This window comes from Rhinopithecus bieti, unplaced genomic scaffold (genome assembly GCF_001698545.2).
Source record: "Rhinopithecus bieti isolate Rb0 unplaced genomic scaffold, ASM169854v2 scaffold_13577, whole genome shotgun sequence".
In the NCBI taxonomy this organism is placed as follows: Eukaryota; Metazoa; Chordata; class Mammalia; order Primates; family Cercopithecidae; genus Rhinopithecus; species Rhinopithecus bieti.
Genome location: NW_016807867.1, coordinates 1,147,153 through 1,173,803, shown reverse-complemented (window position 1 = coordinate 1,173,803; position 26,651 = coordinate 1,147,153). Strand labels below are relative to the sequence as shown.

The 26,651-nt window shown below is 41.8% G+C and overlaps 1 protein-coding gene across 1 annotated transcript in view; it reads right to left on the bottom strand.

Moving 5' to 3' along the window:
* The window catches only part of LAMA3 (laminin subunit alpha 3), a 275,849-nt gene that overhangs the window by 121,033 nt on the left and 128,165 nt on the right, over window positions 1–26,651 (bottom strand). Inside the window, exons 12-23 of the mRNA XM_017883982.1 lie at window positions 25,057–25,194; window positions 22,482–22,528; window positions 21,111–21,210; window positions 20,371–20,423; window positions 20,038–20,143; window positions 19,146–19,245; window positions 16,012–16,168; window positions 13,633–13,765; window positions 11,472–11,614; window positions 9,194–9,291; window positions 8,514–8,667; window positions 1,696–1,856 (exon numbers count right to left, since the gene is read on the bottom strand). Coding sequence (XP_017739471.1) covers window positions 1,696–1,856; window positions 8,514–8,667; window positions 9,194–9,291; window positions 11,472–11,614; window positions 13,633–13,765; window positions 16,012–16,168; window positions 19,146–19,245; window positions 20,038–20,143; window positions 20,371–20,423; window positions 21,111–21,210; window positions 22,482–22,528; window positions 25,057–25,194 — 1,390 coding nt within the window. The remainder of the gene's footprint in view (window positions 1–1,695; window positions 1,857–8,513; window positions 8,668–9,193; window positions 9,292–11,471; window positions 11,615–13,632; window positions 13,766–16,011; window positions 16,169–19,145; window positions 19,246–20,037; window positions 20,144–20,370; window positions 20,424–21,110; window positions 21,211–22,481; window positions 22,529–25,056; window positions 25,195–26,651) is intronic.

Below are 26,651 nucleotides of genomic sequence, written 5' to 3'. Positions count from 1 at the left end.
TTCACTTATCCACATGACAGACAAGGAAGAGAAAGAGGAAATATTTTAGCCACGTGAAAAAATACAACAGGACACTCCTTGGAGTGGCTAAACACAACGAAAGTGGTTCCTAAACTGAAACCATGCTGTCCTGCGTTTCTAAGGATAGAAACTCCTAACGCAGGACTTTGGTGTTGTCATGTTCAGAGCCAAAATGATCTGCAGACTGACATGCAGTTCACTCTCAATAACTCCATTCAGACTTAGGTCATGAAACAACACCCATGGTACCCAGAAAGGGTGTCCTTTCTTTCTTTGGTTTTGAAACCACTTCTCTCCTTGGCATAGATATTCTCAGAACTCCTCTGAGATGATTCAGAGTCACCAGAGTTATCATGAATATTTCCTCCTGCCCCCTTAGCCATCTCCACTTTGTATCCTGAGCAACAGTAGTCAAGCCATGGGATCTGGAAGTGGAAGGAGCTGGAGAGCTGAACTGGCGGGTGGGCATGGACAAATGGGTGTGGAGAAGCCCTGCCCCAGGCCCTGTGGCTAACAGTCTCCAGGCCTCAGGTGAGGTGGCGACCCACCCATCAGGAGTGGACATTCCAGTGGTTGCTGATTTCATCTATAGATACAACTCATATCTTCAGATAATGACAGAACATCCCCGGGGAACTCTTTTAGGCCCATTTTGTGCTCCTGTTAAAAATCCAAATACAATTACCTTCTTTGGTTCTATCATCACCCAAAGACAAAGACTTCACAGATGCTTGTTTAGGGCTACTGAGGGTATGATGTTCATTCAATAGCCATTTCATCCATTCTCATAAAAGTTTCCATTCTAAGCTACTAAAAGTAACTCTTTGGGTAAGTTTTTGTTTATTTGTTTTCATTTTTGCAACAGGGAAAATGTCCATTGCTTCAGGTCATGTTGGGTTTGACAAAAAGCAACACAAAAGTAGTAGTAATACAATGTTCAAGGCCGTGGCCAAGAACTGGATGGTTTTACTGCAGTGCTCCACCTGCTGTTTCAAGGAACCCTGACTTCCAGTCCCATTTAGTATACAATTAATTTCACGTGGAAACACCCCTTGTGCTGATTATTTAATTACAGCATGCTCTGAACATGTGCATGCATCCTGAAATATTATGCAAACAAAACCATGTTTAATAAGCCCTTGTCAGTTAGTGCTCTTGGAAGAGAAGAACTTCATCAGGGCAAATTTCGAAGTCCTTTGTTAATTTTTTTTCCACTTGACAATCATCAAACATTAATTATCCCCAGTTCTGAAGGTGTGCTGCAAAAGGTAGGTATGCACCCCCTAACATTACTGAGAACGAGTCTTTTTCCTTATGCTATGCACCCAGGTACTTGACACAGCCTTTGAGGTGAGAGCAGTGAGTTCATTGCACCGCACCTTAGTGATAGAGAATCAAATAAAGAGGTTGTGTTGTGCTATGTGAATCTGAACCAAATTGCTAAGTACAGCATACAGCTTTTTAAGAAAATGCCATATTTTTACGCTCCCCATAGAGAGGGCTCCCAATACCCACATTGGTGATGACGTTGGACCACACAACTAAACACCTGCTTGTTTTCAAGAGCTGCCTCAAACAGAAAACAACCTCCCAATGCAAATAACCGTCAAAGTTCCTAAAGCAGATTTCCTAATGGTACCTTTACAGAGGAATTCCCATGGTGGGACTGAGTACCTGTACTTGCAGCTGTAAATGTTCACCTGGCCTGCCAGAACAGACCCGGGGCTCTTCACGTTCACATCAGCCACAAACAGCTGGGCTGCCTCTGTAGAATACTCAAGCACAACCACGTAGCGGCCAACCTGTGGGACGCGCAGCTGCAGATGTAATTCCACCTGTCACAGAGGCCAAGCAGACAGACTGTGATCCAGCTGTGACATGTACAGGCCACACGTGCATCAGCAATGGTGAAAATAGAGCCCAGAAGACATCCTGGAAGTATTTTTACATGTCATCCCTGTAAGCAATATGGTCCTACAGGTTGAGATGCCAGATAAAACACATGGTGTCCTGTTAAATTTTAAATGGAAATAAATAACAGATAATTATTTATTGTTTATTTAGACAATTTAATGGGGCATCCTGTATTCTTATTTTCTAAATCTGGCAGCCCTGCTTCGAGAGGCTTCTACTCTTTCTACCCAGAGTGTTTTTCCTGCTTGTTTCTCAAGGCAAAAGACATTCTAAAACTTGAAGTAAAAATGAAGTACTGATGAGGAGTAAGGGGAATGGAAATGTGCCTTTGGGCTCTTTAGTTGTTTTTTTCAAAGAAGTTTTAAATTGTACTAAGGGAAATAATGTAAAAGTGACACACACACACATCCCGCTCCTGGGATAAGGAGTATTAATAAGGACTGTTAACGATTTCCATGTTTCCAAACCATTTTCTATGCCCAAATATGCACATGCATGTTTTGTTTTGTTAAGAAAAACTGTGATCATAGTAGACAATTAAGGATGCTTTTGTGCTACGATGACAGAGACACAGGGCCTGCAAAACCAAAAATATTTACTATCTGTCCCTTTACAGAAAAAGTGTGCCCTCCCCTGATATCACCTACTGGTTAGGAGTTTGGGGTCCGGAATCAGACAGCCTCCAGCTGTGTGATCTTGCACAAGTTACTTGACATCTGTATGTCTCGGTATCCTCCTTAGTAAAATGCAGATAACAATAGTACCCCCCTCTTAAGATTGTTCTGAGGATTAAGTGAATACATACAGAGCTCTCAGAAGTGTATTTGAGATATAATAAGCACTATGTAAATATTAATGAATATAATTGTGATTATTGCTTTTTACCATGACTTGCTTTTTTTACTCAATGGTATTTTATATGTCTTTATGGCAAAAATACATACATGCAAATACACTTACGTGCAAATATACTTCATTTTTTGAATAGCTGCCGTAGTATGAATATAAAACTATTTAACTAATCCCTTATAGAGGGACACAGGTTGTCTTTAATTTTCCCTACAACCTCTAATGGTATACAGTCATCACGTGTATATCCTAATGCTAGTATTTCTGTAAGATTCCTAGAAGTGCAATTGCTGGGTCAAAGTGTATATGCATATTTAATGCCTGGGCCAATATTAGAACCTTATTCCTCAGCAGTGTAACCCACCTCCACCTGCAAGTTTTACCACACTTAATTAAAATGGTCCTCCCTCTCCCTGCCTTAGGAAATTCACATTTGGTATTCCTTCTGCACGGCTCTGAATCACATAACTGCAGTCTTCCAGAGTGATTTTTTTTTCTGCAACGTAAATAACAGAAAGATTTCCCTCTGGGAAGGAATGTAGATCAGCCACACCAATGTTGACACTATGTTCTAGAGGGAAATATGGTTCTGCCACTGCTCCCTGTGGCGAGGTTACTGCCAGCATTTCGCCCCTGAGCATCTCCAGACAAGGGCCTGACTGTCATTGCCCCACCACAAAACACTCACAGGTCAGTGATGTATCAGGTTTTCTCCCAGAAGTTATTATTGGCAGCAAGTTCTATCTAGCACTCTATTATAAATTTCTACTACTCTTTCCACTCTAAATTGTATGAATTACCTTTTAGAAGGCTTGTTTGAAGAGTTTAAGGTACATTTTGATGGGCAAAGTCAGGTTTGAGAAACTCAGATAAAAGATGGCAAACAGAAACTTTACTGCTTGCTGTTGTGATTATTTATGTGTGTTATTTATCTTTAAAAAGGGGAACTTCAATGGAATCAGTGTCAAACTGGAGGAATATTTCTGGTTCTATGGCACAGAACTGACCTCTACTAGTTACTAGTGTTTTAGGATAAAGACATAGAAGGCGGGTTTATCAAATCTGTTGCCTATACACAACTAAAAGGGATAACTAATATGTCTGATGTCAAAATGAGGATTCAAATGATTTGGTCAGCAAATATTACTGAATACCTGCGCTATGCTAGTCCACCAGCTAGGTGATAGGCATACAGTGGGAAGCAAGATAGACATACCCTCAGACAGACTTGAATCAAGTAATTAGATAACTAGAAAATACAGCATAAAACTACATGTGAATAATGTTCTGCAGAGGTGTTAGACAGGGGTCTGAGCTAGTCGAGGAGATGAGGGAGAAGGGAAGGCTTCCTTGAAGAAGCAGCAACTTAGTTGAGTGTGGAGGACAAGGAGAAGACAACCAGGCCACAGGGGAGAGAAGAGTGTTTGGGTAGAGGGAACGGCTTGCAGTAGGAGGCTACATACAACATAGAATGCTGTAGAGTCCCATGTAATGCAAGCCCAAGAGACTGAAAGTAGGTCAGAGGAGCAGAGAAACAGAGAGCAGGAGGGGGGTATAATAAAACTAGGAAGTAGAAAGGGCAGCTTTATAAGCCATGTTAAAATCTTTGTCTCTATCCTAAGAGCAATAAGTGTTGATCAAATATGCCCATCAGAATGTGAGTGCTGGCTATAGTCTGGAGAACAGATCGAGAGGTGCAATGGGCAGAGCAGATGTGGGTCAGCTAATTAGGAGGCTTCTACAGAGATTCTCCTAGAAAATGACGGTATTTTGGACAAGGGAGATAGAAGGAGAAAGCCAAGAAAAGTTGGGGATATACACTCACAGATGGATTGGTTTGGGTGGGGGAAAGAATGGGAGAAGTCATGGATGACCCTAAGAATTTTGCCTTATGCAATTAGATGGGTGGTAGTGGCATTAACTTAGGTAGGGAATACCGAAACGGAGTTTGCGATTGCTTTGAAACATCAAAGAGGTAACGTCAGGAAGGAAGGTAGACTTGCTAGTCTGTATATAAAAGCAGAGGTATGACTGGGCATAACAATATGGGAGGTATCTGAGTGGAGATGTGTCTGACACAATTGCCATGGATGAGACTCCTCGAGAGAGAACATAGAGTAATAAAGCCTAGGACTGAGCCTCGACAAATTCTAACACTTAACAGCTGGATGGAGGAGGATGAGTCTGCAAATGATATTTTGAGGAAGCAGTGAGAGAGGTAGAAAGAGAACCAGGTTGTCATTATTTTTTAAATTATTAAGATAGTGGCCGGGCACGGTGGCTCAAGCCTGTAATCCCAGCACTTCGGGAGGCTGAGACGGGTGGATCACGAGGTCAGGAGATCGAGACCATCCTGGCTAACACGGTGAAACCCCGTCTCTACTAAAAAATACAAAAAACTAGCCGGGCGAGGTGGCGGGCGCCTGTAGTCCCAGCTACTCGGGAGGCTGAGGCAGGAGAATGGCGTGAACCCGGGAGGCAGAGCTTGCAGTGAGCTGAGATCCGGCCACTGCACTCCAGCCCGGGCGACAGAGCGAGACTCCACCTCAAAAAAAAAAAAAAAAAAAAAATTATTAAGGTAGCTCTTAAATTATGAAAAACAACAGAGAGTTTGAGAATTCAGGGAGCGTCCATCAGGCATTGAAAGCTGCCGAGAAGTTAAACCAATGAGGACTGAAACATATCCACTGGATTTACTGACAAAGATCTCATCGGAAACCTGGCAAAATAAATTTAATGGAGTGGGAGGTGGAAGCCAGACTGAAGTGGGTTGAGGTGTAAGTGGGGCATAAAGAATCAGAAACAGAGAGTGTAGACAATACTTTGGAGGAGTTCTGTTGTGAAGGGGAGGCGTATGGTGCAGTGGCTGAGTTGAGGGAGACAGAGGAGGATTTTAATAAAAATAGGTTAGCATTTTTTAAATATGGGTGACTTCTGGTTCAGATGGCACAGAGAATTCACATTCACTATACTCCTGCTCCAAGAGAGAGCAACTCTGGGTAAAACGTTTTAAAAGAACAACAAAAAGATATATTTAGAATCAAAAGTAAATAGGTGTTAAAACATAAGTTAAAGAAAAACCCAAAGTGGCACCAGGACTGTGGTCACAAGCCTGTTGTCCCCTAGGTGTGGAAGCAGGTTATTTTGGCCAACAGTTTAGCTCATGCAGAGTAAAGAGAATAAAACATGTGCCATAGGAGACAATGGCCAGATCCAGGTACATTTTTTGAAGACAAGGATGTTCAAACTTAAAAAGAAGCTAAAAAATTGCTTCCAATCTGCCTCCTGGGTTATAGATTTATAAGAAACTGTGTGAAGGTCAAATACTGCATATTCTCACTTATAAATGGTCGCTAAACAATGGGTACACATGGACATATAAAGTGCAATAACAGACACTGGAGACTATGAAAAGTGGGAGGATGGAAGTGGGGGTAAGTGTTGAAAAACTACCTATTAGGTACAATGTTCACTATTTGGGTAATGGGTACACTAGAAGCCCAGACTTCACCACTATGTTATATGTGCATATAAGAAACTTGCACTTGTACCCCTAAATATATAAAAATAAATAAATTTTTAAAAGAAGCTATGGAATTTGAGAACCAAAAATCAAATATGTGGCCTCATGACCAAGAACTGAGCTATGCCATTCATGGGGTCAGTGTCTGAATCTGTGCTATCTTCAATGTCATAACAATAGAGAAGGCACATTGTAATGCCTGCTCCTGGGCTAAGGATCTAGTGGACAGGTAAGACAGTGCAAAACTAGCAGGCTGAAACAGATGCAAAAGAAGGACAGGACAAAAACCTCTTGTTCAAAATAAGCCAATATGCCTGTAAACAAAATTTCAAAACACATAAAGAAATCGAATATTAAGAAGGACAGGTAACAAAATAATCAGAGATGAGTTCACTTCAGATGAGGTGAATTTTATGGAATAGTCTGACAAAGACTAAATATAGTGGCCCATGGTCGGAAATCCCCAAACTCTGAAAAGGAAACAGGTTTTGTAACTGTTTTGGCAGCAAACCTTACCTAACTTAACCAATAATCATTTGTTGGCAAAGTCTGAACTAAACTGGTATTAGTCAGTTCGTGTCTCCCCAGGTGGGCCTATTCATGCTTCTCACTGGAGAAATATTAACCTGTTTGATTACAGGGTATTATCCCAGACCTCACTGGAGATGTTATCTTTTTTCAAATCTTAAAAATTCTGAATTCTGAAATACACCTGGCTCCAAGGCCCTTAGGATGCTAAAAAAGATAAATGAAGGAGTAACTTCCACTTAAAAGTACATGAAGTTCTGAAACAAAAACTGGCAGAAAAGACAAGAAAAAGTAAATATGATAAAGAGCCAATTGGAAAGTTTTAAAAGTATAAATTAAACTGAATCAATAAGCTGGATAATTTCTAGACCAGAGATAGTAAAATAAAATATTTCAACATTGTAAAAGAGCCTTGAGGTCCTGCTGACTAGCTCTGGGTTAAATCAGAGATTAGAACCTCCTAGATGAGTCATCAGCATCACTTCCTGGTGGTTGCCCCTTCTCAACTGTACCTCCTGTTGTCTAGGGAACACATACACACAAATACACACACATACACGTACATGTATCTGTATATCTACGTGTATGTGCATTTTATGTATATATGTATGTATGTACACCTATATACATGTATGTGTGTATACACACATAGCATGGGTAGGGAAGGATACAGCAAACTTACTATTAGAATGAAGTAGAGGGAAGATCATTTAGGTTTTTGATGCATATCTATGTTGTTTTACTTGTTACAACAAGTATATATTATTTTGTATCATGAAAATTCAAACAAAATGAAATGAAGACTTTACTTAGGAAATATACTTAAAACCCTTTAACTGTTACCTTCAAAATGTTAGAAATGTAGTTTACAAAAATGTACACATCTAAATGTTCAGTTACGATTAACTCCACATATATTTTCATCCCACAAATTTAATCCCCAAATGAATATTTTCCTCAAAAGACAAAACAGAGAATGTTATAGAAAGCAAACAATAAAAATATAGTGGAGGAAGTTTTTTTCAGTGTCTTCATTTTGAAGTGTTGCGTTGTGTGTTCTTATTGTTATGGTTGATATCCTATAGCTCTAACTCAAATCTTAAATTAGTATGATCTTAAATTTGGTTCTGAAGTTCAAGAAACTCCTGGAAGAAAAGTAATACCAAGACCTGTAGTAACCTGTCCTCCAAGCCATGAGGTAGGTGCCAGTGGGTGTAGAAGTTCCGGATTCTGAGCTCAAGGAATTCAGCTGTTACAAATTGCTTAGCCTAAGGGGCTGAACAGTCAGTGAGTGTGGTATCCTTTTAGGGTAAGCTGTGGCATTTCTGGAGGCTTACTAGATTGAGTCTCATCTGTCTTTTAAGAGAAATCTTGCCCTGAATCAGGTAGAACAGGATGCCCCCTTCTAAGTCCAGATAACCAAAAAGAAAGGATTTGATGGCTGCCTACATCCCCTGCCATGTCTAGAAAGTGTTCAAAGAACAACCTGAACATGGCTCCATGTAGCGTACCATCCGGCCCCACCCTAAATCAGATAGCTCAGCAAATGTTGATAAACACCTCTGAGAAAATCTTCCAGGTTCCCCTGAATTTGAGAAGCAACTGTGGCCAAGTGTTTTCAGCAGATACGGATGGGGAGGTAGTAATAACTTCGATAATAAATAAAAGGCTGGCCCACCTCTCTCCCGCTGAGGTCCACCATGACAGGGTGTGCAGGTGTGGGCTGCCTCACTGCCACGGGTCTGGGCTCCCCATCAAGCAAGAAGTGTCTGGCCTCACAAGCCAAGGTACAGGGGAATCTGGTCACTGGCAAATGCTGGTAGAGCAAGCAACTTCAACGACAACAACAACAACAGCAACAACAACAGAATCAATAGTTACAACTGAGAACATCAAACGGAATATCAAAGTACATCCCCAAAGACTCTTAGTCATTCAGTTCACTCATTCAGTCATCATCCTTCAACAAACTCTTATTAAGTGTCTGCTACAAGAATTAAGCAATAAATTTTCATCTGCATGGGGAAGAGAAGAAACAAAGGTCCACAAACCTGGGTTCTATTTTAAGCTCTTCCTCCCACCGGATGCATGACTGACCTTGAGGGCACTGACTTGGGCATGTGTCAACATTCCCACATGCTGGAGGGTGGTAGCTACTTCTAAGCCAGCTATGGTGTGCAAAGTGCTTTGTGAATCTTATTTAAAGGACACAAGTAAGACATAGAGGAAGATCACAACTAATCATCCAGAGCATTGTGCTGTCGTTGTGATCCTGAGACACCTCATGAAAGCTTGCATTAAAGGCTCCTAATTCAGAGGACCCCAATGATGTGGCTGCACCTTCTGCCCCATACTGACTTTTCTTGGGGAGGTCCTGCGTAAGCACATGGTTCTGTGACTGGCAGCTGTAGTACAGAGGCTTCATAGTAGTCCCTGGGGAGCAGTACCAGGTAATCCTAGTAAATAAAGACCAAAAGGAGAATCACTCATTTTGATGGTAGCCCTACTTTGGATATAAAATAATCAAACATACTAGTTAAATCAATAACAACCAGGTGAAGTCACTAATTAAACTCTCCATATCAACTGCTTTGTTCTTCATCCTGACTCACCAAAACAGAAAGAACCATTCATCAAAGAGTCTTTACATATCAGAGAGAAACCTGTCTGTGTGAACATTTTTATTCTTCAAGTTTCAAGAGAGATTTTACTGTCTCTCCTGGGTTGTTTATAAACTCACAGATTAACAAAGATAATAAATTGTCAATTGATGAAATGTTCTGTGGAAATGCTGGTTGCCTTCACCAATACAGAACACTGAATGTGGATCACTTTCTACTCCCACACCCAAGTAACGCTCAACTGGCACGGTATAAAAAGCAATGCCTTGTGATCTTGGTGATTCACAGAATGGAACTGGCCTACTGCCTGCCCCAAGAAACAGAGGAAGAACATGTTCCACTGAGTGTGCCAAACGAAGCCCACAGCGTAAATTCAGCTAAGCAGCTCTTCAGGAAAGAGCAGAGCTGCAGGCTTCTGGGAGGTGAATGATTGACAGCCCCCGGCTGTCCTGACAGCAGCGCATATCTGCAGAGGGAAGAGGGGAGAGCGAGGAGCTCATACACAGACCACAAGGCTTTTTCTTTCCTCAGAGAGAAATGTATAGGAGGGGAAAAGTAGGAGATTGTGGCTCAGGGGACTCAGTAAGTTTAAATTTTTAAAGGGTTACTGTTCTACTAGTAAGTTTGCTGAGTTTGGGACCATATCTCGTCTCTCCTCATGACTTTATAGTCTCACAGATACTAGAATAGTAAGGGTTCATAGTAGGCACCCAATAAGATATTTTTAGAGACAATAGGATTATAATATGGAGGCATACATATGAATTACTACACAATTGCACAGACTAAATGTCATTAGGCATCCTCCATGCCTAAATAGTAACTTTTATAATGAACTTAGTCCAACGTTGTATCCATTACTGGTATCAATGGGATTTTCCTCTGCCTCATTTCTACCATTTGTGAAACATTCTTGAACTTTTTTTATAAAGCAGTAAAGCTTCCTACTAAGAAGGTGCAAGAAGAGCACGGACCTTCTGATATTCCTTTGCTGTCTTGAATGGATGGCACAAACCCTTATGTTATCCTTGTAAGATCCCAGATTTGAAAGGACCTATTAAGATAAGTATTTTCCCTGTTGTATGGAAGAAGCAACTGGCAGGACTGGAGGAGGCAGGATTGGAATTAAGGGACTTGCCTAAGATTTGCTAACATGGCCAGTAAATGGGGTTGTGCCAGAAGGAAAAGCTTTATGTTTTCCACTCTGAGCATGAATCCAAGCTTTTCCCAAGAAGTCTATTTTGAAAAGACCTTGCCATGAAGCAAAGCAGGCCTTAAAGCACATAGCAAAGAGGGCTGTCTCAGAGAATAGGTTTCATCCCTCCAACTCCCCATGGCTTCTCTGGCTATGCTATTAGGTGTTTGAAGACAAAGCCTTTCCTGAAAAAAGAGTTCTCTGTTGTAGGCAATCTGTTTGGTGAGAATAAACCTGCATTAGGTTTAACACAGAAAAAAGCAGAAAGAGTGTCATGGAGAAGCAGTGGCTCTTATAGCCTCTTGCTTCTCTTTCCACCCCCAAGAACTTTACTGAAATTCATATCTTCTTGTCTTCTAGGTTCTTCTTCCTTGGTTCTACACAATCTCCAGACAGTGTAGATAATAACCAGGTAAAGTTACTAGTTCTTATGATGTGAGGCAATGGGTGCTAAAGTCTATATTTCTGACTCATGCTGGAAAATCCCATACCAGCTTTGGAAAGGTGAAGCCACATACTCATGAGGGTTTTGCATTTGTTCTGATAATTTAAGAGTCTTTAGGAGACCTTTTTTATTTTTTACTTTTTTGTCCAAGGGAAGCTAGCTGAAAGGATACAAAAGATACTTCAAGTTGATTCCTATGTCATTTGAGGGCGAATGTCACCACATATTCCTTAGGTTGGGGCTGAATAGTTCCTGGGTCTAAAACCACCAATGATTGTGATATTTTATGGTCGCTGTGGATTGTAGTCTTGGATGGAACCATTTCTGAGGTAGGAAGAATCCCGCAAAAGCTCTCCATTCAGAACTAAGTCTTACCAGAAGGACTCCTTCTGCCTTAATACAAGCAACCCATATTCCTGGTGTGATTGAAAATGGGTCTGCAAAACCATTTCCAGGGACGGTGACAAAGGCTGGCTCCTTACTTGGTAGGAAGATGATCTCTTTGCTTTGAGCAGCACCTATCAGAAATACAAAGAACTGCTTAAGGCATTTTTCTATCAGTCAGTGTTATGATTTTAGATATTCAGTTTTGAACATTCAGTTTACATCTCAAAAAGTTTAAGATGATATATACTGATCAGATTTACTGATCTTATCCTTAAAAACTGTAATATGCAAATACACATGTATAAAATAGGCTAGAAAGATACTGATAAGACATCAGCAATGGTTATCTACACTGGGTAATTGTTTAACTTATTAAATAAGTATATTAATATTGGTAAACAGTTTAGGAAAGTTCCTTGCATATAGTAAATGTTCAATATATTACATTAGCTGTTAATTCTTTTTTCCTTTCTTGTTTATATGTGATTTTTTTTAAAGTCAGGGTCTCACTATGTTGCCCAGGCTGGAGTACAGTGGTTATTCACAGGTGCAATCACAGCTCATGACAGCCTCAAACTCCTGAGCTCTAGCAATCCTCCCACTTCAGCCTCCCAAGAAGCGGGGACTATAGCATATGTGATTTTAAGTTTTAATTTTATTAAGGAACATGCATAAGAAAAGTTTTACTCTTCTGTTTGTTTGTTTTCAGGATAAAATATGTTTTCTTCTGCATTAAACAAAGAGAGGACCTTCTGCAAGAGGTTCAGACAGAAATAAACTATTGCATCTGAGTTCAACTGAGACTTTTTCTTCCAAAGAATTATCTTCTCCAAATCTTTGGGTTCACTCTTGTTCTACAAACATTGATGGGGGCCTACTATGTGCCAGGCTTGGAACTAAGTTCTGGTGACAAGGCAGTAAACACAGTAAGCATGGCCTTTGCTCCCTGCTGTTGAGGACCAGAGAGGAGTAAGGACTAGAAGACAGGAGAATGTGGTACAGTCTGGACAGTGGTATTTGGGAGGAGGCACAAGTTACCATGGGACATAACATAACTGGGGCTCCCAACTCAGACTTAGGGGAAAGGTGTCCCAGAGGACAAGGAAACGAAGCAAAATGTATTCCAACTATTTGAGTTAACAGAGAACAAACTGCTGCTGTTATAGTCATGCAGGTGGCAGAGGGACCTGTTAAGAGTTTGGAATCTGAAGACTTTGTCTACAAACATCCAGCTGTGGCTGGCAATATACTAAACCTCTCAGCTCTGTTTTCTCTTCAACTCTCTTCAGTTTGCAAAGTTCTTATGATGTGAGGCAATGGGTGCTAAAGTACTCTATAAATGATTAAGTAAGCCTGCTAGTCTTTCAATGGGTTAATCAACCTCCAGCCACGCAAGTTGGACTGACTCAACTCAGAAATGACATCATTTCTTCCCCCATTCCGAATGAACTGTGGATGCTTAACAAAGATGGCGTACATTTTGATGCTAAATTAGATTTCCATTGGTGCCATTTTGTGTCCTCGTAAAATTCCAAATGCTTCTTGGAATGTTTCCAGGACAGGTAGAAGCCCTAATACCTTGAAGAACAGACCTCCAGGCCTTCTCTCTGCCTGTGGCGAGGCTGTACTCTCTTCTCTTGTCCCTCTGCCCTCAGGAATTCCTCAGCTCTGAGTCAGGTTTGCAGCTCCCTCCTGGAGCTCTTTTGGGCTTCATGCTTTACAGCATTCATAGGAAAAACTCCCATCCTCACCCATTTCTCCTCTATTTGGTTGGTTTGAAACAATGGAAGAATTTGGGGCAGTGGGCCAAAATCTCTCAAGTAACACCAAAAAAGTGACACCCACTTCACCATGAATGAGTTATAAATGAGCTCTGCCCAGTGAAGACATCATAACCCATGGGGTTCAGCCAAGGTACACAGGTTGTCATATCGATTTTTAAAGTGACAGTTAATGATAAATTTAGTAGCGAAACTTAAGTGATTGTTTAGAGAAGGAAAGGTAACAAACGACAGGGCTCCTAGAGAACTGTCTGACCAGACTGTGAGCCAGGCTTGACATTTTCTAAGGGTGATCAACTCTGCGAAAATCAGAGAAAGTGTTTCACTATTTATTTCTTAATTGAAAAGAGGCTTGAAATTTTACCTACTTGCCTTACCCCAGGATGGATAAATAGTTATATGGCCAGATACTGCTTCAGCTCCAGGGTTAATGTATCTCAGAATAACGTGAAACAAGGAGCCACTTGACTTCCCCACATTCAATGTTATTCTTACATCATTCTGAAATATACCGAAAGTCCATAAAGCATAGAAAAACATTGGTTAAAAGACATGCTAGCCAAACAGTGACTTTATTCTATTCAAGTGTCACCACTGGACTTGTAACGTGCACACATGCGCACACACTCACACTCAGTCAACAAGCACGGAGTAACCTGTGAAAGATGGAAACAGGCAAACCTAACGATGAATTAAAATCACTTACAACCAAAATTACAGTGAAAACGCACTTCCTCAGCAACTGAGATCCTCTTTTGACCTTTTCGCAATCAGGCAGACAGAGCGGAGTATTAGATGGACTAGTTTAAGAAAGCCACAGTGACGGAGCAACCACCACTGGCTAGGAAAAATAAAAAGGCAGAAGAGAAGGAAAGGAGAGGGTATTATTTCACACCACCAGAGAGAGATTGCTTCAGAGTCTGCTTCACATACATAAAGTCTAAATGGTCATAGAAACCAACGGTGGCCAAGGAAAGGTTAAAGACTTTCCTTGTCTTTACAAGGTGGTAACATCTGGATGTAACTAAAATATACCTATTAAATTTTATGATGTTTTATCTCAATTCCTTATGCAAGAGAAATGATGGCTTTTGAACCTAGAGGAGGGGTCCTGTTGGTCCCCAGGGCCTGGGCTCACATAGTGTTCTGTGAATATTGTGGAGCCTGGACTGCTGAAGGAAAGAGTAGACTATTTTAATTCTGAACCACTGACTACACATCCAGATTGGGCTGTGGCCCAAGGAAACTTCATGAAACTTGGAAATGCCCAAATTAGTGGTTCTTTTGGCATTTCCCCCTACTTCTTTAGTTAAAAGGAAGGGGATATTTGTTAAGCGAGATATTGGTGACAATGAAGTCTGACTTTGTAGAGAACCACTTGCTCTGGAAGCAGGAGCCACAGGTGACCCACACAGAGGAACTCCTGCTGACCATCACAATTTGTCTGAATTCATCTTGAAGTATTAGCTTCAGATGGAAAATAAATATGCAAAAATGTATTAGGAGCAGAGTAAAATAAGTGGTGATTCTGGGGACACCACCAAGGTCCTCTGACCAAAACAACTTTCTCAGAAAATGTGTCATTAGAGATGAATTCCTTTTTGTCCACCAGCTATTCTTTGAAACTGTAAGCACCTATGAGAAGGCATACACTTTGATTGGGTTGTCAGTCATTTACATCCTGTCATGACTCAATGGAATTTACTGCTTGTTTTCTGAATAATGAAGTAATGTCAGGGAACTAAAGAAATTAAATAGCTGTATTGGGGGAGTGGCGGGAAAGAGTGAAGTGTCTTAAGATGCTAGGTACTATTTCAGAAAGGCAGCTTTGATGGGGACTATGGCCAGGCAAAAAGCAGTGTTAGAATCAATGAGGGGGAGGGGTCCGAGAGAACTGTGGCCCTGTCCCAGCTTCTCTACAGGCTGATTGAGGTAGCAATAGCAAGTAGCAGTCTTGAATGTGCTAACGAAAAATACTGTGTTACCATGATCGTTAATTTACCTCTCATATTCTGAATTTCTCCACTGAGAAACAGCTTGAGGAAACCAACCTCAAAGAAAAATTCTGAGGACAAAGCTACTCAATGGCTATACAGAATGTTTTAGTTATAAGTAGCAAGACGTATAAGTTGTAAAGGTAAACAGAGAATGTATAAATTCCCCTACCCATTCTAATATAAAGCAAAGATAGATGGATACAGTAGAGAAGAATGAAGGAAAGAGAAATATGGAAAAGAAAAATGAAATAGCACTTAACTAACACTCATTATTTATCTTAGTTTCCATGTACATAGCAATTCAAAGTTTTAAAAAAGCATCAGCCAAAAATTAGGAACACTAGCTTTACTGGAATTACTTAAGCCAACTCATTTTTGTTTTCCACAAATGGCTTTACAGAAAACTGTCCCTCACATTCTAGTACAGCCTAACATCATTTAGGAAACTTCCCTCTTCTTATAAAATGTCTCCAGAGATAAACACTATTTTTCTTTAATCTCTTAATTTTCTGATTTGGTGATCAAATTAAAGTAACAATGAACTATGAAACCCACACAATACCAGTTAATATACAGCCCTACCCCAAGCCCCAGGTTTAACCTAAACTCCAATGTCAACCCATAATATGGAGAAAAAGAATCGTGGAATGAGTTCTGGGGACAGGTCACCTTTCAGGGGGCTCACTGAGACTGGTGTGGGGAAGTATCTGAGCTACTCAGCCATGAAGCTGCTTTCTCCGGGCTGCATACCTGTACTGAGGTCATTTGGGCATATCCTCTCCAGCTAAACCCAGGAAATGCCAGCGGATCAAATCCAAACCGAAGGTCTCTCCCATTAGGTGTGCTGCCGTCTTCAATCTCGTACTTCATATGATGCAAATCTGGGAAATAGTAGTTGTTTTCAGGCCTTTCGTAAATAAAAAGTAAACACATACAGGAGGTTAGGCCCATAGATCATCTGAACATCCTTTAATCACGATAGTTACTATGAAGGAACTCCACCACATTAACAGAGTACATTAAATAAAGGAAAATGAGAAGGATCTCCTGCTCTTTCTCTAAATCATTGCTTTCATTCACATAAACATTCACACAAAACACACTCAACACCTACTAATTCCAAGCATTAAGATGAGAAAATCATTTAGCACAAGCCATAGTGGTAGCATCCTTTAGTATGTTCTAAATAATTGCCAAAAATTTAGCAAAGTCAAACTAGTTTATTTACTGTGTATTTATTTAATCATTCATTTATACACTCATCACATAAATATTATTATCTGTGTGCCAGGCACTCTTGCTAAGGACCATAGGTATAATGATGAACATGACATAAAATATTTCATATGCTAAATTTACAAGTTAGATATATTTTCTCGATATGTATTTTTTAATCATTAGAATGACTCTTCTATGCCTTGTTTTCTCTTAAACTATATGCCTATTAAAGAATTCTTTTCAAGAGTTCAGCTGTGGTAGGCACAGAGAAGTATCCAAAATATTCCAACATTGTGCGGCATTTAACAAACCACTTAAAGTTCTCAAAAAAAAAAAAAACAGACACTTTGCTAATCCAGTCACAAGCTAATAGCAGTTAGTGGGTTTAATGCCATAAAGATGAATTTGTTCAAGGAAATAAAAGGCCATGCTCCTATACTGCAAATAGAATTAGGAATGCTTACAACTTTTCTGGAAACAATTTACAAAGATCCTTAAAAATGTTCATACACATTGACCCAGTAATTCTACTTCCAGGAATCTGTTCTAAAGAAAGATTTTGTAGATAGTCAAAGAATTAACACAAAAGAATGTTTGAAACAGTGAAGACTTGGAAACAATGTTAAGTGTACAATTATGAAATAAATTATAAAAAATTATATAACCATTTAAAATGTGAAGGCTAATGATGATAATAGGAAATATTTATGATATGATGTGAAGAAATCAACACCAGGGTGGAGCAAAATGAAACACAAATGGAAAATGTTTATTTTTTTGAGACGGAGTCTCACTCTGTCGCCCGGGCTGGAGTGCAGGGGCACTATCTCAGCTCACAGCAACCTCTGCCTCCCAGGTTCAAGCAATTCTCCTGCCTCAGCCTCCGGAGTAGCTGGGATTACAGGTGTGTGCCACCACGCCTGGCTAATTTTTTGTATTTTTAGTAGAGAAAGTGTTTCACCATGTTGGCCAGGCTGGTCTTGAACTCCTGACCTCAGGTGATCTGCCCACCTTGGCCTCTGAAAGTACTAGGATTACAGGCGTGAGCCAGGAAAACATTTTATGCAGGCATTTACAAAGCTCCGCTGGCCCGTGGTGAGGCTCACTGGTCTTCAGGAAAGCAAACCTACAGACGTGCCTTCTTCACAGATCTTTTACTCCAAGCCCCCACAGTGACAGCCAATTAGAAAGACTGAGGGAAAGTGCAGCTGGGTTACTGCAACCTCAAACTCCTGGGCTCAAGCTATCCTCCTGCCTCAGCCTCCTGAGCAGCTAGGACTACAGGCATGCACCACAGTGCCTGCCTAATTGTTCTTTTTGTTTTTTTGTGTTTTTTTTTTTTTGGAGAGATGGAGTCTCACTATGTTGCTTAGGCTGGTCTTAAACTCCTGGCCTCAAGCAATTGTCCCAGTTGGGACACCACTCCCGGCCTGCTCTGACTTGTAGAATTCAAACGTTGGAAACACTGAGGGAAAGGAGAGAATCACCTTGCTAAATACAATTTACCTTCACAACATAAAGGATCTCTTTATAAATCTGTTACTATTGCAAGTAGTGAAGGTACCTGAGATTCAGAAGTTACTTTTCTTCCCTTCACAGGGGAAAAATCACTGATGAAACATCAAGGCTTCAAAATAGTTATAAATGGTTAAGTGCAATGGCCTAAGAGACGGAACAGTGCCATAGTTCCCATGGTTCCCCAGCCTAAGAAGACCGGAACAGTGCCATAGTTTTCCCATGGTTCCCAGCCTCAACTTCCCTCCTAATCTCCACCTCATTCCCTTGCTACCTGCAGTTCATTGTCACCGGCTCGGCATGAGACAAAGCACTTCGTCCTCCACTTCCAATTTTTCTTACCCCTACCCTCAACCGCAACCCTGGGAAACAACTTTGGCCTAATACTTCCTCAACTCCTGGTCCGACAGGGAAACAGGATACTGAACCTTACTAGCCCCGGCACCTGGGTATGGTGGTGACACTCCCTCTTATCCCTCTCTTATGGCCCAGCAGCTGGGATGTGGCACTGCCCCCTCCTATTTCCCTTTCTTATTGGCCCAGGCACCTGGGTGTGTGGAAATCGCCCCTCATTATTGCCTTTCTTATTGGGTCCCAGGCCATCTGGTGTGTGGCACCGCCCCCTCTTATTCCCTTTCTTATGGCCCAGGTACTGGGTTATGTGTGACAACTCCTCTATGAACCTCTCGTTATTGGCCAAGCACCTGGGTATGTGGCACTGCTCCTCTTATTCCCTTTCTTATTGGCCCAGGCACCTGGGTGTGTGGCATCGCCCCCTCTTATTCCTTCTCTCCCTGGAGCGGGCCTATCTGTGGGCTCCTCCTGCTCCAACGTGCACATGGAGGTTGGGCCCTGAGAACCCACCTCATGCTTCCAGCTCTCGTCTTGCCCATCTGGTTTTTGTACCTGTGGGAACTTTCAAGCGAAGGTGCTTCATGGTCTACACAGTAGAACAGGCTTTATGGGCAAGGTAATCTCCTGTTTTAAACAACTCACACACAAATGTCCAGATTTCAATTGACATAGGACAGCTTCCCCTGCCCTTGATCCGTAGGGCCACTTCTCTCTTCACCAGAGCTGTAGCACAGGCAGGAATGTCTAAGACCGTCTTCCACACCCTGAACATGGGAAGAAGCCTCCCAAAGACTCACCGCTGGCACGCCTTTCCCATGACATGCTCTCGGCACTGGCACACTCCGGAGCGCCCGCTGCACACAGAGGACAACGCCCCACCAATGTCACACTGGCACCCTGAAAGCCAGGAAACAGCAGCAGTTACCCCTTAAGCCATCTCCACACTGAGTGCCTCCCCTGCTCTACAAGAAAGGAAAACTGACCATCCCAGTGACACAGTGCCTGCTTTCTTTCCTCTGCCACACCTATCTGGCCAGTGTTTGAAATCTCGGAAACTCCCAAACTAAAATGGTGTGTCTGCACTTGGAAATCAGATTCAACTACAAAAACAAAAACAAAATTAAAATGGTGTGTCTTTCCAAAGGTCTGCTTCTAAGTTGGAGGCGGCTACTATGGGCCAGCTCAAATGCTGTTGTCCAATGCAAAGACGACAGCGGCCCAGGAGTAAACATGCTTCAGAAACCGTGCTATTCTAAAGAACATGTGATAACCAGGTGCCGAGCGAGAGATTCAGGAGTAGCCTTGTAGGGCAACTGTCCTGTAATTTCCTTATTTAACACAACACTGTCTCTGAAAATCTGATGCTAGCATTTTTGATAATATAAAATATATCTTTAAAATTACGAAATCTTGATGTTATTTATAAAACTAACAGATGCCCTCCCATCCCAGTTATGTTTCTTATAATTCAACCCACAGTGTGCTGGCAGAAGAGAAGTGGAAACAGCTTCACTTGCAATTTACTAGTTTCAATGTAATCAATGTTTGGCCAAATTCCCTGGACAGAATGCTTCAGGGCCATTCCGTCAGAGAGTCTGCATGCAGATGACAGACTCAGAAGAAATGTTATTTGGACTATCTTTGTCCATTAACATTGTGCTTTGCTCAGGGCCCACTGGACTTATTTACCTTGACACCCAAAGTAATTGCTCTTTTCCAAAGCAAAATATCCATCTTCACAGGTGTCGCAGGAATCGCCACCCACATGGGACTTGCAGTGACAGTCACCATCTCCCTGCAGAACAATGAACCAGATGACAACATTTTATACAACTACAGAATTCACTAATCTTCAAGATTGAAAACTGGCTCGTTGTATACTAGGAAGCAGGGTAGCCAGAATCTGGAAAGGATTACCATGCACTGTAGAATGACAGAGGTACTAACACACACCCCCAGAAACCCCACAAGCAGTTGCTGTAACATTCTGCTGTTGTCACACGAAAACTTGGCCCACTTTACCTGCCTACACTCTCCAGTTCCACTCACTGTTCCCGCCTTATGGCACTGGCATTCTGTGGAGATAAGAGAGCATCCTTAAACCAAGGGAGACACAAAAGACAGTTCCTGGCTCTGGGAACATCACACAGCTGCAACACAACGTGTGCAGTCGGCCTTGCCAGCGCAGTTCAATGGAATGAGAGTTTGCATCGCTGAGGCCTAAAATTGGACTGCTTTCTGAAGTTGGCAGAACAGACCAATCCATACTATCCATCTACAAAAAGTAACGGCTACTTTATGGCTACTCCATGACAAAAGTTGCAACATCATGGGATTTTTGAATGATTCCAATGCCGGCGTCATTACTGATACGCATGCATGGAAATACACTCTATTCAAGGTTATTCAGTATCCTGAACTCAGTGTTTTTAATTCCTTCTACTGGCTTTGATATAAGCATAAAATTAAAGTTAAACCAGAAAAAGTAGATTATAAAAACAAGGACATAAGAACCATATATCAAGTAGCTGCCTTCTCAAACAACAAAATACATACAGAAACAGGCTAGAAATCCCTTGCTGAGATTTTGAAAATGACAGAAGTTCCGCCAAAAGTGGGGGGAGAACATCAGAACATTACATAGGATCTTGTCACATTGAAGTGATTCAACAAATAGCTCTTGTGTGTGGGTTTCGTCACTGGGGCAGAGAAAATTAAGAGAACATTACAATATAGTAAATTAGGATAGATAAGAAACCTACCTGAACATCCACTGGGGTTTTCTTTGTCCAGATTCCAATACAACGGTTTGCAGATGCTGCAAGTAGGGCCTTCAACGTGAAGCTTGCATGGGCAAGACCCCTTTCAATGAAAATCGAACAAGCATTTGACATCTTGGAATTAAGACATGTTTTCAAACGTGAGCAAAGACTTGTCACAGAAATATATTTTGGTCACGAAAAGTAATTAAGTGTCTCCAGGGGGAAAAAAATACTGGGTTGATTTCAACAGTCTGCGAATTGCTTTTGTTTATTTTTATTCATTTATTTTTTATACATGTAATCCGCATTTGTGGTTAAAAAGAAATTGGAAAATACGGAGAAAGAAAATTTCAAAATCACTCTTATTAATAGCATTGTCAGTGTCTGTTGATACTGTTACAGCAGAGACTACCAATTTAAATAGAAAAAATGTCTGAATATTTAGCATGTTGAAAATCAGTACAGAATTGTTTATCTGAGAGTGCTTTGGTAATACGCAAGATCACGGCCTTGCATCAATGTCATCAAGGCTTACAGGAAGGATGGCAGAACCTCGTTCACTCCATCCATTCTGTGCCTGGAAGTCGGCATCTCTAGGCTCTGAGGCCAAGAAGACAGACAATTTCTAAATTATCTTAGAAAATTGCTCAGAATAGGCCGGGCGTAGTAGCTCACATCTGTAATCCCAGCACTTTGGGAAGCCGAGGTGGGTGGATCACCTGAGGTAAGGAGTTCAAGACAAGCATGGCCAACATGGTGAAACCCCATCGCTACTAAAAATACAAAAATTAGCTGGGTGTGGTGGGGCGTGCCTGTAATCCCAGCTACTCGGGAGGCTGATGCACAAGAATCGCTTGAACCCAGAAGGCGAAGGTTGCAATGAGCTGAGATTGCGGCACTGCACTCCAGCCTGGGCGACAAGAGCAAAAAAAAAAAGGAAAAGAAAAAGAAAAAAATTGTTCAGAATACCATGGTATTGTGCTTGGAATAATATAAAATAAATTGTAATTATTTTGTACACAGCCAACTTTATTTAATGTGCCCTTGGCCATTGATTTTCTCAATGGTATTAATTATGTTTGTCAGACTTACGTGCAGGGCTCCACAGAGGCAACACCCTCTGAGTAAACTACAAATCTGCAGTAAGAGTTAAACTCTAGGACTCCAGAGTAACAAGTTTAAATCTTATTCTTTAGTTTTTGAAAAAAAATCACAAAATCACATATGCTCTTTGAAAAACAACAATGACCTCTTTAAGCAATTTAGCCCTGGGTCTTATTTTAATTCTGGAAGTGCCCACACTGTTAGTCCTTAATATGTATCAGAATAATGGAGATAGTTAGAATTGCAACCCTTTTATAGTCTACTTACCAAATTGGAGTCGATAGTACCAGCTGGGTCACAAGCACTGCTGGAACCTGAATATGATTCAGAAATTTTAAATTATCTGGTTGTTTTTCTCTTTGTTTTGATGTTTCAAGTTTTAAAAAGTTTTGTTTTCAGAAATAGTGTATCTACATTTATATTTTCGATAGATGTGTGGCAAAGTCTACATGCAATTCATAGTCAAGCATCTTGAATGACATTTATGGTCCTTAATTCCCAAATTGCCTCTTTGGCCACTGAACAAAACTCTATCCTGTCTACTCATGACAGTTGACTTCTATTTGCTGATGAAGAAGATTAGGGAAAGATTCTAAAATTTTGAGCATCATTAGTATTGTCCAGAAGAGGGCAATATTGTACCAAGAGATTTTTAATCGCCCATTTAAAAGAAGTTCAAGAATTTCTAAGTACATTTTTAATTATCACACCTCCTTGTTCCCACCTGTACTAAAGTTATTTATAAAATCAATTGGTTTGTTTTCCTGACTTAGTATAACACTATAAACCAAATATAATCTCTCCTCAATACATTGGGATCTTGCAATGTTTCAGTATTACAATTACACAGTGTTTGAACTGGGTAAGTCTGTTGAGTCTAGTTTTTCAAATCATTTAAATAAATCCATAATAGCATCTTGTTTCCTTGCAAATTGTTCCTTAACCCTATTGGTTTTGTTTGTTTCTGTCTGCCTCAGCTTCCCCTTGATGATTCTAATTCTCTCTCTCACTCTTTCTTGAGACAGGGTCTTGCTCAGTCTCCCAGGTTGGAGTGCAGTGGCACGATCATAGCTCACTGCAGCCTCCAATGCCTGGGCTCAAGTGATCCTCTCACCTCATCCTCCTGAGGAGCTGGAACGACAGGCATGCACCACCATGCCTGATTATTTTTAAAAATATTTTCTAGAGGCTGGGAGTGGTGGCTTACACCTGTAATCCCAGCACTTTGGGAGGCCAACGTGGGCAAATCACGAGGTCAGGAGATCAAGATCATCCTGGCTAACACGGTGAAACCCCATCTCTACTAAAAATACAAAAAATTAGCTGGGCGTGGTGGCATGCGCCTGTAACCCCAGCTACTCAGGAGGCTGAGGCAGGAGAATCGCTTGAACCCATGAGGCAGATATCGCAGTGAGCTGGGATCGTGCCACTGCACTCCAGCCTGGGGGACAGAGCGAGACTCTGTCTTAAAAAAATAAAAAATAAATAAAAATTCTAGAGACAGGATCTCATTATGTTGCCCAGGCTGGTCTCCAACTCCTGGCCTCAAGCAATCCTCCCGCCTAGGCCTCCCAAAGTGCTGGGATTACAGGCATGAGTCGCCCTGCCCTGTCCTCTCTTTCTTTTCTGATGTTCTCCTATTCTCTGCATTTTTCCGTAATACTCAGCACCAACTTCCAGCTGTTTGTGTTCCATGCCCAGCCTCGGGTTCCTCTCCAGGACACAAACGTTGCCATCCAGCACTGGGATGAATGTGGCTGCTCACCTTCTCTGCCAGGCAGCCACAACGCTTCCTTCTGCTCCTGAGGCCCACGGAGGTGAGCAGACCCATGCAGGATACCGTCACATCCTAGGGACCTTCAGGCCTTTTGAAAGGCAAGCACCCCCTCTGACTGCCTGCTGCAACTTCCACCCTCAAGGAAACCTGGTCTCCAGAGGATTCTAGTTAGGAAGATTCTGGGAAATGAAGTCAGTCTTGTTTTCAAAGGGCAGGAAGGGGTCTGAGAAACCACATTCTCCTGATGGATAGTCTGGGTCAGCCTTCCACAAACACCTCTTCACAGTAGCAAGAGTCCTCTGAAATTGACAGGAGCTACTGGTCTGTTCTCTGGCTGCACACACCAGGGAACTCAGGGAAATTTGTGGACATCTCATTTCTGTCCCCTCCACATGAGCAACCCTTAATCTGTCATATTAATGGAGGGATGAATACCAACCACATCTCATAGCTGTAGGCTTGGTTTTCATCTCCCACTCAGTGCACTCTCTCCAAACTGCATAGACTCTAGTGCATCCCACCGGCCTTCCCCAACACCTGGGCTGAAGTGTGATGACACGGTCCCCCAGAAAGACAGAGGAGGGCAAGGAGAGAGGCCTGAAACACAGCAAAGGTCCTGCTAAGCCTGCTGGCAAGGGGATCTGTTAGAAACATTACAGTGCTGCCAGCATTAGCACCACAAGCTGGGAGCGAGAGAAGGCAAGATGCCTCGGGACAGAAGACAACAAATGGCCCCTTTAGCTCAAAGGAGTCATCTATGCCACAGTGCTATCCACAGAAAACTGACATGTGAACCAAGAAACCCACATGTTTAGCACATGGAAATTTACATTCTTTTTAGTTAAAAAAAAATCATTTCTGGATTCCGTTGAGGGTACATATATGATATATGTGTTTTCAAACCAGACTTGAACAGGGGAGGAACCAGGCAGACTAGACCTGTGAAAGCAGGATGTAGGGGTGGCCAGTGGTGGGTCTGTGGGGGATTTGCAGGCTTCTCTGGGAGGCTGGCTGTACACACTTCAGAGGGGAACCAGACCTCCAGCTATCTGCTGGCTTCCCTACCTTGGCAGTGGGGGAAATCATAGGCTCCTGAGAGACACCTGTCACACCGCTGTCCTGTAACTCCTGGCCGACATTCACACTGTCCAGTCACTGAGCTGCAGGGCATCTGGTAGGATCCAAGGGCCGAACACCAGCAGGCTGGATGAAAGAATTCAGTCAGACTCAGGCGGGGGTTGCAGGTATAGGAGGGGGAAGAACCACGTCCCCGGAGCAGAGCATGAGGGTGGAGCCAGAAAGACCCAAACGCAAGTTCCAGCTCCATCTCTTACGAGATTGGAAACCTGAAACAAGCCACTCAGCTGCTCTCAGCCTCAGTTTCTCCTTCCTTAAATGGGAGTGATGCTAACTTTTATTTGATAACTTGTTGTGAGGGTTGCATAAGATAATACGCAAAAGAGCTGGGGACAATGCCTATCATAGCGAGCACTCAATAACTGCTAGTTTTTATTGCTGCCATGAATTTCATATTCAGCCAGATTTTCAGGTGCTGGGTGATGGTTTTGGGGATTCTGCTCACTTACAGAAGCTGGTATTCGTAGGAGGAGGATGCAGGCAACAAATGATGGGGGATGTGACTCACTGGAGGGCCACTTTAATTCCATATCCCACTGAATATTCCATATCAAGTGCAAGTCATTCCAGACCAGATCAGCCTACAACTGTCCCTGTTCTTCTCTGTCCTCCTCTCTTTATACCTATTTTCTCAATGTCTAGTGTAGTTATATAGTCATGGAAAAAATGGTGCAGACAACATTGAAATAGATGGGAAAGGCATCCTAGTTTCCTCCCTCCCACAAGCTGTTACCATGATCTTTGGCTAAGTGATGAATAAACATGTGTGGATAGAGAGAACAGATGCTGGCCATTCATTCTCCTCTTGACCCCCTTCCCACTGGGTCAGGTCCCCACTAGCCTCTATGAGACTAGACTTCTATGGGCTGGAGTTGTACAAGGTCATCCCCATTTGCATTGCAAAAACCCTTCTTCTGGAGAGGGATGAGCAGTGGAAATGACCTGACTGACTTCTCCGGCTGAAGAGTTCTACATCTTAAGAACTGAAAGAAACTAGAGAGAGCATCTCATTGAATCCATTACATGGTGAAGTTCAGAAGTTAAAGGGCATTTCTAAAGTCAACGGATTAGTCTCTAACAAAGGGCTTCAGTCTTTGGAGACAGACACATCTGGATTCCAGTACCAGCTGTGCCACTTAACAGCCCTGCAGTCACGGCTAGTTGCTTAGCTTCTTTAAGCCTCAGTTTCCTCTTCTGTAAACTGGAGCTGATAATAGCACCTACTTTATGAAGTCATCAGAGAATCATCAGCAATAAGGCACTGAGCATGATGCTTTGCACATCCAAAATGCTCAGGAAGTGTTCGCGCTTATTAACATTATTCTAATTACCCAAGTCCCCCAGTGCATGGGGAGGTGCTCTTTACACTTTCCCATACTGAATTAACGAAAATCAATGAATTAGTATATCTGACTTCCAAATTTATATCCAGTGTAGTGTACGCAGTAAAAGATACAACCTGTTTGCAAGGTTTCAAAAATTCCATGCTAGTTGGAGCCTTGGGAAAGAAAAGATTCATAAGG